This window comes from Eulemur rufifrons, chromosome 1 (assembly GCF_041146395.1).
Source record: "Eulemur rufifrons isolate Redbay chromosome 1, OSU_ERuf_1, whole genome shotgun sequence".
In the NCBI taxonomy this organism is placed as follows: domain Eukaryota; kingdom Metazoa; phylum Chordata; class Mammalia; order Primates; family Lemuridae; genus Eulemur; species Eulemur rufifrons.
In genome coordinates this window covers 19,698,784-19,714,015 of record NC_090983.1, presented here as the reverse complement: position 1 = coordinate 19,714,015, position 15,232 = coordinate 19,698,784, and the positions used below count along the sequence as shown (strand labels likewise).

At 45.9% G+C, this 15,232-nt stretch overlaps 1 protein-coding gene across 1 annotated transcript in view; it reads right to left on the bottom strand.

Annotated features, from left to right (window-relative positions):
• Nucleotides 1–13,051, bottom strand: part of MREG (melanoregulin) — a 47,032-nt gene extending 33,981 nt beyond the window's left edge. The window contains exon 1 of the mRNA XM_069467430.1: nt 12,954–13,051. Within this exon, the coding sequence (XP_069323531.1) occupies nt 12,954–13,051 (98 nt within the window). The remainder of the gene's footprint in view (nt 1–12,953) is intronic.
• Nucleotides 13,052–15,232: the final 2,181 nt, after the last annotated feature.

Here is a 15,232-nt window from a genome sequence, read left to right as displayed (position 1 = left end):
CTCCATCTGTCTTTATCTCTCTCTCTGTGCTCTCCCTTGCTCTCCTATTTATTTCTCCTCTCTCTAGCTGTCTCTGTATCTCTCTGTCTCTCTCTACTCTCTCTCTCCCTCTCTCCACTCCCCAAGATACACACATACACACACACACACTCACATGCCTCCAGCCAATGTAAAACACTAGCCACTCAATCTACAAACCGGAGTGAAGCTCTACAGGAAGGTCACTCCCGGCCTGTTTAGAAGTGCTCATGTCTCTAGACATATAAGTGTCCCCAGAGTTCTCCCCACATCCAGCCTGCCCTAATTAGCAGTGGTGATCTGCTGGTGTCCTCTGACGCGCCTCCAACTCTGCCTCTGATGAGCCTCATTGATACTCGGGGGACCATAAAACAGGGACAAGAACCAACTGCTCGGGCCTGCACGAGCAGTGCCTCCCAGCAGCGAGCTCTGAGGCCTCCCCGCAAGGTCTGACCCAGTCCTCACTTAAGGGCAGCCTCCTGCCTGCAGCCTCCCTCCCCCTGGACCCCACTCCCACCAGGGTCTTCTCACTCAGTACTCACAAGTCAGGTTTCATCAAGGCACAGGAAAGGCGGAGTTCTACCATTAAAGTAAAAAACTAGGAATTTTTCCAAAATACTGGTCAAGGTGAAAATGCAGGAGGGTCATGAGCTCACTCAGCAGCATCGGTGGTACCCGTGACAGCAGCCAGGCCCTGCGACCCGGGTCCTGCACAGCCCCCGCCCCAGCCTGCTCTCTCTCACGCCTGCTCTGCCACCCAGCCGGGGCACCAGCCACTTTGGTTTAAAACTGTGGACCCTTCAGGCGGAGAGACCAGAACAGAGAAAAGCCTGCAGCAAGCAGCCTGAGGACAAGCAGCGTGGGCACCTCTGTGTATCCCTGACCACGAAGGGCGTGTAAAGAGAATTCAGTGCAAAGGCCCTGAGGTCTGGGCCGGAGGAGCCCTGGGAGGAGGGAGGGAGGAAGAGGCTGCAAGTCCAGAGCTTCTCTTTCTCTCCCTCCCCTGCATAATGATTCCTAAAAGGTTCTAAAGAAAGCGAGCGAGCACGGCGGTTTTGCCCCCGGCCACCATCTGCTGCTGATGAATATTTTATGAACTTCAGGCATTTGAGAAGTCGCTCTGATGTTACAAGCTAAGCAGAAGCTGCTTTTACTCTCCAACAGTAGGGTGAGAAAAGTCTCAGAGTTCACCGCTAATCCCACCCAGGGGCACAAGACCCAGTGGATCTGGAGTCTTTAATTTCAGGGTGATCTATAGCAAAAAGGAGACTCAAGGTTTCAAAGTACTAACCTCTGTGCCCGGGGACGCAAAGCGCTAGTCGGCATCACAGCTATTCCCCAAGAGGTCCCCGGGGTTCCTCACTGACAACAAGGGCTGCGTGTGAAAGATTTCAGGAGGCCCCACTAAATGCTGTGCACACAGCCTGGCTGCTGGCACTCGCAGTTCCTGTGGCTTTACTGCTGTCCCACAGGCCGTGTGTCAGCTTAAGACAGAAGCTCTGAAAACTCTCCAGTAAACAGTAACCCAAGGTCTAGGAAAACAGACCTCAAGAGGCTGTTCCAGCCCCTTGACTGCTCAAGGCCTCTTTGTCTGACTCCCCACTAGGGACTGGCGGGCCGTCAGCCCCCTGGCTTCCAGACCTTCTTCTTCCTCCCTCAATGGAAATATCCCTGGGGAAGAGCAGGTGAAACGAAGACCTTTTCCCTCTCCATCCTTGCTTTCCTTCCCTCTTTCCTGCCCACCTGCCTTCTGTCCTTCTCCCTCCTCCCTCCCTCTCCTCCTTTCCTCTTTCTTTCCCTCTCTTCTTTCTTCCTTCCCCCTTTTCTCTCTCTCTCTCCTCTCCCTTTCCTTCTCTCTCTCTCCGTCCTTCCTTCTTTCATTCTTTCTCTCTTTACTGCTTCCAGGACAGACACTCTGGCTCCTTTCTCTTACCTGGTTGATCCAATGTTTAAACATTTCTTATCCCCAAGTTTCAACGGTGTGCCACCCATTCTGGAGCTTTTCTCAGCACTTAACCCAGTAGGCTCCTGACTCCTTCAGCATCAGAGATACGCCTACCTTGACATGAAGGACGGAGAGCACAGTGCAGCCCTCTCTGGCTCACACCCCTCTCCGATGTGCTCCTACCCTTTCGGCTTCCCACCCTCAGGGCTGAGGCAGAGCCCCGTGAGTCCTGTGCCATCATCGGTACTCTGCTCCCAAGGCTTGAAGAGGGTCCTGACAGGTGCTCTGTGGGGCAGGCGGGGCAGCCATGGCTTTTACCTTGTCCAACTGAGAAAACGCTGGGCTCAGGAGGATGAGACTCGGTCCTTGGTCTCTTCCCTGCTTACACTCACTCCTGGTCATTTCATCCAGTCTAATGTCTTTAAATATCTACATGAGGAAGATTCCCAAACCCATACCTGTCTCCCCAGCTCAGACTTCTCTCCCAAATTTCAGACTTTCCATCTCCACTTGAATGTCTAACAGACCACCCGAGCTCCAGGTGGTCCCAGCCGAGCACCTGATCTTCCCACTAACCCCAACGGCCAGCAGGCTCCCTGCTCAGATGACAGCCACACCACCCCTCCCATCACTCAGGCCAAGACCCTGGAAGTCATCCCCAACTCCCTCCCCCCTGCACCCCATCCATCAGAAAATCCTATCAGCTCTACGTTCCAAACATATCCACCTCTACCACCACACCCGGAGCCAAAGTTTCTCATGTCTTACACAAGAATTCCTGCAATTTTTTTTTTTTTTCACTCATCTACTTCTTTCTCCGGTTGCCTCCCACCAACTCTATTCTTAACACAACAGCCAAAGTGGTTCTTTTAATGTGTAAATCAGATCATATCATCCCTCAGCTCAAAACCCCCCAGTGGCTCCCATTTGACCTTGAGTACAAGCCAAAGTTCTGCATTGGTCCATAGGCCAGCCGTGACACCCGACCACTCTGCCCTCTCTGCTGTTCCCTGAGCCCCCCAGTCACACCCTGACCTCAGAGTGTGACCCCTGCACTGGCTGACCCATCTGCCTATAATGCTTTCCTCCAGATACCTATTTGCCTCACTCCTTCCCCTCCTTCAAATCTTTCTTTAAACACCACCTCCTCACCAAGGCCTGCCCTGACCAATTTACTTAAAATTGCAAACATGTCCCCTTCCCTGCTCTACCTTTTCTGTTTCCTATGTAGTCATTTATCTCCTAGTTTACTGACAATGTTTACTATTTCTTGTGCCCCCACCACCACTAGAATAGAAGCCCCACGAGGACAGGCATCTACATCTATTGTGCTCAGTGATGTATCTCAAGGGCTTAGAGCAGCACCTGGCACATAGTGGATGATCAATAAATATTTGCCGAACGAACGAACTCTTGCTTTCCAAGTTCACAGGGCTCTGAACTGTAGAGGTGAGGCTGGAATCTGTGTCTCCGGGCTCCTAGATGAGCTCTTAACATTTTCAGCTGTTTAAATGTGTGAAGGTCAGGCGTGCAGTCTTGTGGGAGGAAGCAGACGATGAGCACGTCTGCTCATGTCAGATGACGATCGGGACTATGAAGAAATGCACAGTGAGTAAGGGAGGGGGTCAGGGAAGAACTCTCTGCTACAATGGCTTCGAGCAGAAATCTGAATAAAGTGAGGGAGCTACCCGTGCAGGTAACTAGAGGAAGAATATTCTAGGCAGGGAGGACAGGAAGCACGAAGGCCCTGAGACAGGGGTGTGTTTTGTACATCTGAGGGACCAGGAGGAGGCCAGGATGGCTGAAGGATGACCATTAATTTCTCCTCCTGTGCTGACTTTGAAGTCTAAACCATGCCAAATAGCTTCCAGCTGGAAACCACCCAACAGTCCACCAACAGTTGGATGGATGAACGAAACGGAATATACTATAAAGCAATAAAAGAACTAAGCTACGCACAGCAACATGGATGACTCTCACCAAGTGGGGCAAACAGAGTGAGTCATACGAGAACACACAGTCTGATCCCATTTCTGTGAAGTTCAAAGCAGGCAAAACTAAAGTACATCTTTAAGGTGCACACATGGATCATAAAGCTGGAGAGAAAAACAAGGAAATGACTTTCACAAAGGTCTGCGTGTGATCAGGAAGCAGACAAGGGGCTGGCAATCGCTATCTCTTGCCCTGGGAGGTGGTTACCGGAGTGTTCCCTTTATACTTGTTCTTCCCACAGTACATACTTTGGTATGTTTGTTGTCTGTGATATTACACATACAAACACAGGTTTTCAAAAGTTTTTTTTTTTTTTTAAGGCTAAGTAAGAAGTAATTCAGGACACTGTCAAACAGTTCAGGGGCTCTGTAAGATATACACACTGTCTCACCAAAATTATTTACTAAAAGGGCACAAAAGCATAGGGTACATGGTATTTACTAGGCACAAAACAAACATTTATTAACCAGACTAAAAAGGACTTCATTCATTAACAGAATATACTATTTTACCCAGCACTTAAGCAGAATTTACTTTTTAAACAAAGGTGTAGTGACACAACCACTTCAAGATATCTAGAGACTAAAAAGTTTCAGGAAACCTAGATCACATAATGTGTAAGAGAAAGAAATTTCATCTTCTAGGGAACTTCCAATGACACTAAGACTGACTAATGCCAGTCACAAAAAGAGAACAGGGATGCTGTGGGCTGCCTGAGAAGAAAACCTTTAAAAGTCATCCTTGTGACTTCTGAACAGTTGACTTCCTATAACGCACTCAGCTCCTACTGTTGGGCCCGAGGCCCTGTTCGAGGAACAGCACCCCACCCATGGCCCTCTGACCCGCCCCATCTCTCCTCTGTCTTTCAAGAGGGAAAAAGTGCCAAGCTTGGAAGGGGATTCTTTCAGCCAGCGGCACCTTCCTACAGTAAAAGCCCTTGTGCCCCTGTGTCTGGCCCCAGGGCTACAGGCTTTGCAAACTGCAGGTTTCTGCAGGGATGAGGTGTGCCAGCTCTTCCCAATCTGCTCAGAGACCTGGCTCCGGGAAACCCAACAGCATGTTGTGGGGGAAAAGCCAGGCCATCTGGGCCCCGGTCTGAGAGATGTCACCGACACTAACACATTCACCAACATTTTTTAAGAGTCCTTGCAGGAATAGAAGATGATTTGATCAGCTCAAAGGTCATGTGAGCCCACACTGAAATGAAAAACTCCACCAATGTAAAAGATTATTGTACCTCTAGAGCTGGTGGTGATCCCCTTTTAAATGTTACGAGCCCTCCCTTGCCCCCATCCTTCTTTCCCGCTGGCACCTGGTTTCGCCAGCCTCAATGCAGAAAAATGTGCCTCTTCAGAAAGTCTCATACTTCAAACAGAATTTCTAGCACACGCCACATAAGCAGCTAGTTATACACGTCTCTGTGTCCTAGACGGGCTCTGCGCTTTCCACGGCATTGAAATATAACAGGATGTGAATACCAGCTCAGCCAGGTGTGCCTTTGAGCAAGTTACTAAAGTTCTCTGGCCTCAGTTTCTTCAACTACCCAGTGGGGATTACGGACGTAATTACAGTCAACCCTCATTATTCGCAGATTCTGCACTTACGAATTCTCCTATGCACGAAGATTTACCTGTAACCCCCAAATCAGTACTAGTGATGTTTTCGAGGTCATTCGTGAATATGCACAGAGTGGCAAAAAATTTAGAGCTGCCTAAGGTGCACATGCTCAGCCAAGGTCAAACAGGCAACGCTCTGCCTTCCTGGTTCAGCTCTCAGACTGCAAACAGGCGTCCTTTTTATGGCCTATTTGGTGTCACTTTTTTTTTGCTTTTTTGTACTTTTTGTTGGTGATCTCACTCTTTAGAATGTCCCCTAAGCATAGTGCTGAAGTGCTAAAATACATGTTAAATAGACAGGCTTCGTTCAGACATGAGATATAGTGCTGTTGGCTGTGCGGTCAATGTTAATGAATCAACAATATAGTATATTAAATAAGGTGTCTTTAAGCAGAAACACATAAAACAAGGTTATATATTGATCAGTTGTCAGAAATCTAATCCTGCAATCAGCTTGCAGGAGCCTAACCCTGCATGTCCTCTAGGAACAATGGTTCATTATTCACTAATTAAGTGTTCAAGGTGACTTTATAGAACATAACTACCACAAACAACAAGTATCGGCTGTACCTGATGGGGTTAGGGTGAGGATCTCACTAACAGATATAAAGCACTTACAACAGTGTCTCACACACCATAAGTACTAAGTCCAACCTGCCAAGGATCAGGAGAACAAATTGTCAGAGACACTCTCCTCCTCAATCTCAGTCTCTTCCCTATCTAGTATGACCCAAACAAAACCATTTCCTTACAGCCTGTGGGCCATGGAGGGAAATTCAATTCTGTTTTGAATTTGGCCCATAGCCACAGGCCTAGATCAACTCCTCTTTAGAACAACCCCTTGTGTGGGCACAAAACAATCATCTAGAGCAAACTGAGATTTTATTTCACTTTTCCCTAATACCAATTCAGACACTAGGGAATTGAAACACTGACGTCTATTCTCCATTCATCGCCCGCAGATAAGGGCATCAATTCTGCTATGCACGGCAGCTGCGAGTGGGCACTGAGATGAACAGGGGGCAAAATAGATATGGAAACTCACGATAGGGTCTGCTTGTGTGGCTTAAGAGAGTGCCACGAATAAAAACCCAGCCAAGGTTGCTCATTCTTTCCATTTCTTCTTTTGCTTTTGAACAACCAGACAGTCATGATGATGCTTATCAGTAATTAACAGCCCATAAAAATTAAAGATTATTAACAACTATACATCCCTGAGAGAGTTCAAAGTAATTCTTGTGAAAGATGCTTTGGCACATGACGCGCACAGAGCAGCTGGTTCCTTCGCATTCCGATTTGAGGTGGTAGCCCCAGGAAACTAACAATACATACCCTAAATGTTTCTTTTAATGAGTAACATGAAACCTTCGAACACAAAATCACTCACTAGTTTACAGGCGAATGATCAATGATCTGGCCATTCCAAAACAATCCATAGCACTATTATTCTCTTCTCAATGCATCCTGGCTTCTTGTTGTTGTTCTGATCACTATTTACCCTACTTGAGAAATGTGCAGGGGAGAGTGGCATACAGAACCCCAAACCTTACAGAGATGGTTGATAAGGTGACTCTTACATGACTCAGCCCTAAAATAGGGATAAAGGAGAGAAAACAGTGAGTATACAACTCAAAGGCTGAACAAGACCTTTGGCTTCCTATGGGAGGCCTGCGTTAGGGTCAGGCCTGTGTGCTTTCTCCAGGCCCAGACTTGTTCTGAAGCTTGCCTGCATCAAAAATGCCCACGGAACCTTTTGCTGGTAAGGCAGCCCTGGGCAGCTGAAGAGTTGGACAAAAGTTCAGGATTCACTGTTCTTGGGTCTTCAGGCTCCTTCCCGGTACTGCAGACAGCACCACCGTGCCTGGATTCCATGGCAGGGCAAACAGAATGTCAGCTGACACAGTCCACAGGAAGAGGATGAGGGAGTCTGGAACGGCCCTCCAAGATCACGGTTAAAGTCGGATCTCCCCATTTTACAGAAGAACTAACTAAGGTCCAAGGAAGTTAAGAGATTTTCCCAGAATCTCACAGCTGGATAATACTTGGGGCTGGGACTCTGGTCTCCTAACTCCCACTGGACTTGGCTTACAGAGCCAGGTTGCTTCCATATCTAGATGGAAGAATTAATAATACGGAAAGACACGGAAAAAGGGAAGGAGAAAGGGGTTAGAATGGGCAGGGCTAAGGCCAGTGATATCCAGTGATTTCTAGCATATGTTACTTTTGGAAAATATTTGGTATTTTTCTGACTTTTCTGCAATGCAAGTCATGGACTTTGAAGTCAGACAGACACTAATTCAAATTCTGATTCTCCTACTTTTAGTTGTGGCTTTGAATTATTTAAATTCTATTTTTTTTTTTTTTTTTTGAGACAGGGTCTTACTCTGTTGCCCAGGCTGGAGTGCCGTGATGCAATCATAGCTCACTGCAATCTTGAACTCCTGGGCTCAAGCAATCCCCCTGCCTCAGCCTCTCCAGTATTTGAAACAACAGGCATGAGCCACCGTACCTAGCTTTTTTTTTTTTTTAATTTTTTATAGAGATAAGGTCTCACTTTGTTGCATAGGCTGGTCTTGAACTCCTAGCCTCAAGCAATTCTCTCACCTGGGCCTCCCAAAATGCTAGGATTGTAGGCGTGAGCCACTGCAGCCAGCCTGAATTACTTAAATTCTTTAAGCCCTGAGTTCCTCCTCTATAAATGGAGATAACACCTATCTCACTTGGTCATAGTGACTATTAAATGACAATGCATGTACAGAAATCTCACTTATGCAAGACCTGACATGCAGTATGCACCATGTTTAAGAATGCTGGACAGATTCACTATAGAGGTCACCTCTGGTGCTGGGAACAGGATGCAGCCATGGAGGGATATGTCGGGGCTCCACTCTATCGTGAATATTTTCCTTCTTAAGGTGGGTGCTGGGTATACTGCTTTTGCTTTATTATTCTTCATAATGTTTTGTCTACATATGTGTTTGAAAAATGTACACATAGGAAGCAATTAATAAATGAACAGTTGTTATAATTATTATTAATCAAAAAGTAGTTCTTATTCCATGCAAAGCACTGTGCTGGGCACCACAGGGAGAACTAAAGTGAGTAAGATTCCACCCCCAGCTATCCAGACTAGAACCTCTGGTCTCACTGGGATTACAGCACCCATCTTCTCACTGTAATGCCGGGCAGGATGCAGTGAGTGACCTGAGGGGTAAAAAGAAAGAAAAGAGACACCCTAACTTCTTAGACTTTCTAAGTCTTCATCAGAAAAGTGGCGACTGAAACTGAGCAGAGTCTTTAAAGTGTCAGAAGTAAACAGAAAGGTGTCTCCACTAACAATTATGGCACCAGAGAGACCAGCATGATTAGGTTGGTCACAGACAAAGTGACTAGAGAATGCAAAATCTGAGAAGCCAGGGGAGGAGGAAATGGGAAAGAAAGGATGAATGGCCTGCACAGAGGTACTCCATGTCCACCGAGAAAAGGACATCCAATTTCTTTCTCTTGTAACTTTCAGGAGAACAATTTTCATGTGATTATACAAGGGGGCAGAAACCAGATTTCAGTGCCTAGCAAACAGTAAGAGCCTAATAACTACTCTCTTAATAAATGGATGTTACCTAAACGGGCTCGCCCCCAGAAAGAGATCAGTAATCCCTCAATCCCATCTCAAATGTAAGCTTTCAAAGCTGTGCTTCTCAAAGGGTGTCCCCACACCAACTGCCTCAAAACCTCCTGGCATGAGGAGAGGCCCCTTCCCAGATCCAGTGAGTCACAGTATTTGGGAAGGGGTCTCCAGAGCAGAATTTTAAGCAAGTCCAACAGGTGATTCTAGGGCAAAAAAACGATGGTGAAGAACGAGGTGGGGGTACAGTTGACTATTCCTTAAAGATGTTTGTTCATGGCACAAAGGACAGCAGAGAACAGCAGCTGAAGGGCATGGCAATATCAAGATGAATTTTTAGTCAGGGGATTTACTCAGCAGATTTCTGGAAAAAGAAGAAAGAAAGAAAGAGAGAGAGAAAGAGAGAGAGAGAGAGAAAGAAAGAAAACAAACTAGTGGGACAGAGAGAACATACAGATACAAATCAGAGAAGGCACAGGCATTCCCCTTCAGGCACAAGGTTCCCGGGGAAAAGCAAAAGGACCAAGGTCAAAGACATAAGCAACATTATCAGACTAGCAAACAAGCTGAGACCAAGAGCTGTTTTTCCTGAACTAACAAGAGTCCCTGGTGCGTTTTGGAAAAGGATTGGAGATGATCATGCACACAGAGGACAAATGTCATCTCCCCTGACCCTATCTCGTCCAGGCACAGTTGCCTTGGGGAGTAAAATAAAACTTGAAAACCATTCTTGTGGACAGTAAAGAATTTGGCTTGGGAAAAAGAGATGTATGAACAAAACTTTTTTATAGATTAAAAACAAAGACATAAAGGATGATAAATAAAAATAATAATTCAGTCCATCTGCCCATATGATTTCACCACATTAAGATTTCAAACCAGTCACTTTGGGAAACATTATGGCAGTTTCTCAAAAAAATTAAATATACAGTTACCATATGACCCAGCAATTCCACTCCCAGGTATTTACCCAAGGAAACTGAAAACAGACATCTACACAGAAACCTACGTGTACGTGAATGATCAAATTGGCACTATTCATAACAGCCAAAAAGTGGAAACAACCCAAATGTCCACCAACTGCTGTGTGGATAAACAAAATGTGAAGTATTCATCCAATGGAATATTTATTACTCAGCCATAAAAATGAATGAAGTGTTGATACATGCTAAAACACAACGAACCTTGACAACATCATGCTAAGTGAAAGAAGCCAGACACAAAAGGCCACATATGTATGATTCCATTTATATGAGATGTCCAGAATAGAGCCAGAAAGTAGATTAGAGGTTGCCTGAGCAGGAGGTAGGGGGAGTGGGAAGAGTGACTGCTAATGGGTATGTTGTTTCTTTCCCTCCCGGATGATGAAAACTTAGACAGTGGTGATGGTTGCATAGCTTTGTGAAGATACTAAAAACTACTGAATTGCACACTTCTGAAAAAATTAAAAATAAATTTTAGAAAAAGTTTCACACTTGACCTTAGGATGACTTGGGTAGGAAATATCATGCAGGTACCTATACACACACACACACACACACACACACACCCCCACCACTGTTCCACATGTCCATTAATAAGCTGCTCTTCCGTAATATTGTTATATTGAAATGGTGCCAGAATGACACTAATCTACATGAGCCCAGTCCACTCATATTCACATGCTCAGAATAATAACACTGATAATTAAGAACTAAAATTTATTGAGTGTTTACTACATGTCAGACACTATACTAAGCACTTTATATGTATTATCTCCTTTCATCTTTCACTGTAACCCTTTGAGGTATGTACTATTATCCCCATTTACAGTTGAGGAAATTGAGGCACAAATAATTTTAATAACCGTGTCAGGTCACCTAGTTGGATGAACTGATTCATCCCAGGCAATCTAATTCATGGGCACTGTGCTATTCTGCTCCAACTGGCCCTGTCTTCCTAAAATCACTTGCAAAATTCACTGACTTATTACATTCACTGGAAATAAGCCAAGAGAGGAGAGGGTCTAGATTTTAAAACAACAAAACTATTAACTGAAATATCAGTCCTGGACAGAAAATTGGAAATACTCAGGGCTCTGAGGATGAGACTAAGCTGAAGGCTGTACTTCCTGTTACTAAGAGCACTGACAAGTTGACAGAATAACTCAAGCATAAAATTCTAGACTGTTTCCCACTACCTTTTAGACGAGGGATAATTGGGTTTCTCCCTGCCTATGATAATCTACAAATCTAAGTGGGACTACCATCAGCAAAAGCAATCAAAACATTGTGTATGTATGTATGACTGTTTATATACATATAATACAAATGACATACATGTTTATGCTCATGTGCTCACTAAACAGTGAGGAGCAGCTGGTAAATTCTAAGTCTTTTTAAAATCACAGGAGAGGCTAAGTGACGTATCTCAGGAATGGAAAGCCAAACACCATATGTTCTCACTAATAAGTGGAGCTAAAAGATGGGTACACATGGGCACGAGGTGACACAAAAGACAAGAGAAACCAAGAATGGGAGAAGGCAAGGGGGAGGGGTGTGGGATAAAAACTAGCCTATTAGGTCCCATGAACACTATTCTGGTGATGGGCACACCAAAAGCCCTGACTTCAGCATTATACAAGATATTCATGTAATGAAAACACTTGTACCCCTACCCCTTTAATTAATATTTTGAGATTAAAAAAACATAGGACAGGATGATGAGTAAGGGCAAAGTAATCAAAGAAGCCTGCTTGAGAAGCCTTGAGAAACAGCATTGAGGAAGGGGCACTAAGGATAAAGGTCACCACTCGAGGCTACTTGGAGGGAACAAGAGTGGATTGTTCCTGCAGCAGCAAGGAGTGTGCAGAGTGGAATGTGCTGGAAAATAAGAGTGGACAGGCAGGAAGGGGTTACGTAAGATCTCCAAAGTCAAGGGAAGTGTTTGGACTTGACAGAGTAAGAAAAGGTAAATCATTCTTTAGAAAAAGTTGCGAACGTTCATAAGAAAGAAACCCTGGCTTCAGTATTTGCTTACCCAACCCTGGAATTTCGCCTTATATACTGTTTCCCAATCTCATTTTAAATATTCTATTTCTGTCATACCCACCCCTGAGGCATAACCTAGTCAAACCTTAATTTCAGTAAACTCGAGATATAAAACCATTGCTTAAAATCACAGCCCTCAACAAACCTGTATTTTATGGTCTCTTCACAAAGCTTCCTAGCGTATTGCTTAATGAGCATTCAATTTCCTCACACTTCATAGCTTAACCTAAGCGGAATCAACATAGCCTCGTGGATAGGCTGTCCCCTGATAACATAGGCATTTATCGTGTGAAAAAGATTTCCTGGTGCTCAGTCACCGAAACAGGCTTCTTTTGGTCATACAATTGAATGAGAAGTATCCAACTTTTCTGCCGAGTGAAACAGAAATCCTCAGTCGCCTATTCCACAGGAATATACTAGACCCCCGCGGAAACTTCTCTCCCGAACTTCCCCGCCCAGGCAAGTTCTTGGCACTGAGTTCTTGGCACTGTCCTCAGGCATCCAGCTGGGTCTCAGGTGCCCCTGAGGATTTGTGCTTTGAAGCAAAAGTCTTACCCAAGGAACAATCCCACGATATCTTGTACGTAAGGGACCAAGGGGCTGAGCTGGCGCCTCAGTGTGCCCTTACAGCAAGTCACCTCCCCAACTCTGGCAGGCACAGGTACCCGCCCTCCGCGACGCTCGGCCACGGCCAGGGGGCCCCGGATCCCGCCCCGCTGCGCACCCACCTGACCAGGGGCTCCTTCTCGGGCAGGGCGGGCTCCTCCAGGCACTTGCAGGGGCAGCAGCAGCAGCACACGATCCTCAGCCAGTCCCTCAGCCCCATGGAGAGTTGCGGCCCCACCGGCGCCGGGAGCCTCGGAACAAGCCGCGGCAGTGGGCGATCGCGGCTGGGGCGCGGCCACCGGGCCGGCGTCCAGGTGCGGGGACAGTGGCGGCCCGGGCGTCGCCGGCCGGTCCGTGCGCATCCCGCTGTGGCCGGGGACGCGAGCGAGGGTTGCAGGCCGCGCGCCTTTCGCTTGCGTTTTGTTTGGGGCTTGGGTTTCCCTGGGGCTCCCCCCCCCCCTTTTAATTCCCGGAGCGCAAATTGGGGCGCATGCGTCCCCGAGGCGCCCCGCTGCTGCCCTCTAAGGAGGAGGCGAGGACTCCAGCCAGACCGCAAAATCCCAGGGCACCCACGGCTGGCGAGCGGGCAGGGAGGGGAAAACCCTCGGGCCACAGAGCACGAGGTCGGGCTGAATCTACTCATACCTCTTACGGGATTCCCTGCGCAAGGAAATAAAAGGTCCTCCCTAGCCTCCACACGCCTTCAAAGCAGGGTTTAAGGCATAGTTTTGACATGTCAGGTTCACACAGAGTAAAAGCAAAAGAATATGGATTAAGGCGTTATAGAGGTGGGGTTATTTTTAAGTAATATATTCACAATGATTTGAAAAATTGTTTTCAAACCTCCCAGTCCTTAACCAGCCCCCTCTAAAAAGGTAACCACTTGTGAATTTCCAGATCTATTTATGTGTTTGTTTATCTTGTCAATGGAAAAAAGCCAAACTCTGTAAAATAATTTTAAAGAGATCTATTCTGAGCCAAATTTGAGGACCATGACCCAGAGCCACGCCCAGACTGGCTTTGGCTGGGTTACAGTTTGGTTTTATACATTTCGGGGAGACAGGGGTTACAGGTAAAGTCATAAATCAATACGTGGGAATCATACATTGGTTTGGCCCAAAAAGGTGGGCCATCTCGAAGTAGGGGCTTACAGGTTATAGGTGGGTTTAAAGATTTTTTGGCTTGTAATTGGTTAAAGACATGAAGCTTTGTCTAAAGGCTTGGAATGTTTTAACACAGTTGCTGTTTATCAGAGCCAAGCCACCTGACAGAGATTTGTTGTGTAAATTGAGGACCTGTAGTTTGTCTTGCATACCCTTAGGCTTGTTAATGGGTTACAAAGGATGTTTCCAAGATGGGAGGGGGACTTGATGAGGCATGTCTGACCTCCCTCTTCCTGGCAGGCAATTTAGTTTTAGGATATTCGTTTGGCCACGAGGGGGTACTTGCAGTCAGCTGGTGTTGGGGGGGGGTGACCCTTAAAATTTTATTTTAGTTCACAATATGTTTGTTTATATAGAGATGTATTTATTTGTGCTTATACAAACTCGTAAATATATGTACATATCTTCCTCCTTTTTTACCCAAATAGTGTCATACCCCACACATTCTGCACCTGGAATGTTTGGCTTGGTATATCACGGAGGCTGTACCATGTCAGTACTTCCTCTTTCCTTTCAGCAGTTGCATGCTACAGTCTTGGGATGCCTGCATGTTATTTAATGAGACCCCTACTGATGGACATTTAGGTTGACTCCAGCCTTTTGTTATTAAGATGATGCTGCCATGAATATCCTTGAACCAATGTATCTGAACACTTCTGCAAGAGACATTGAATAAATGCTTGGCAGTTGAATGCTGGTCATAGCACTCAATCTTGATGGAACTTGCCAATTTTGATGGATCTTTGCTCTCCAAAGAGATAATCCCAATTTATACTCTGACCCGCAACGTACGAAAGTATTAATATCCCTATACCCTCACTAATACAAGGTGCAATCTAATTTTTTGTCTTTGCCAATCTGATTTATTCAACAAATATTTATTAGGCATTTGTTTTGTAGCAGGTCTGTTCTGAGAGCTGGGGATACAGCAATGAACAAAACACAAATCCTTATTCTCGTGAGGCAAACATTCTAGTGGAAGAATTAGACAAACAAACAAAAATAAAGAAACAAAAACCTGAGTTCATTATTTAGTACGTGAGAAAATGCTGTGTACTATGGAGAAAAATAAGGCAGGGGAGGGGATAAGAAGTGTCAGGAAAGGGTGGGTGTGGGGGGGGAGGGGAGAGGAAGAATGGTGCCTGCACTTTTAAGTGGTGTGGGGGGGGGGATGGCCTCCCTGAGACTGTGACATTTAAGCAAAGATTTAAAAGAGATGAGCAAGCTAGCCAGGATAC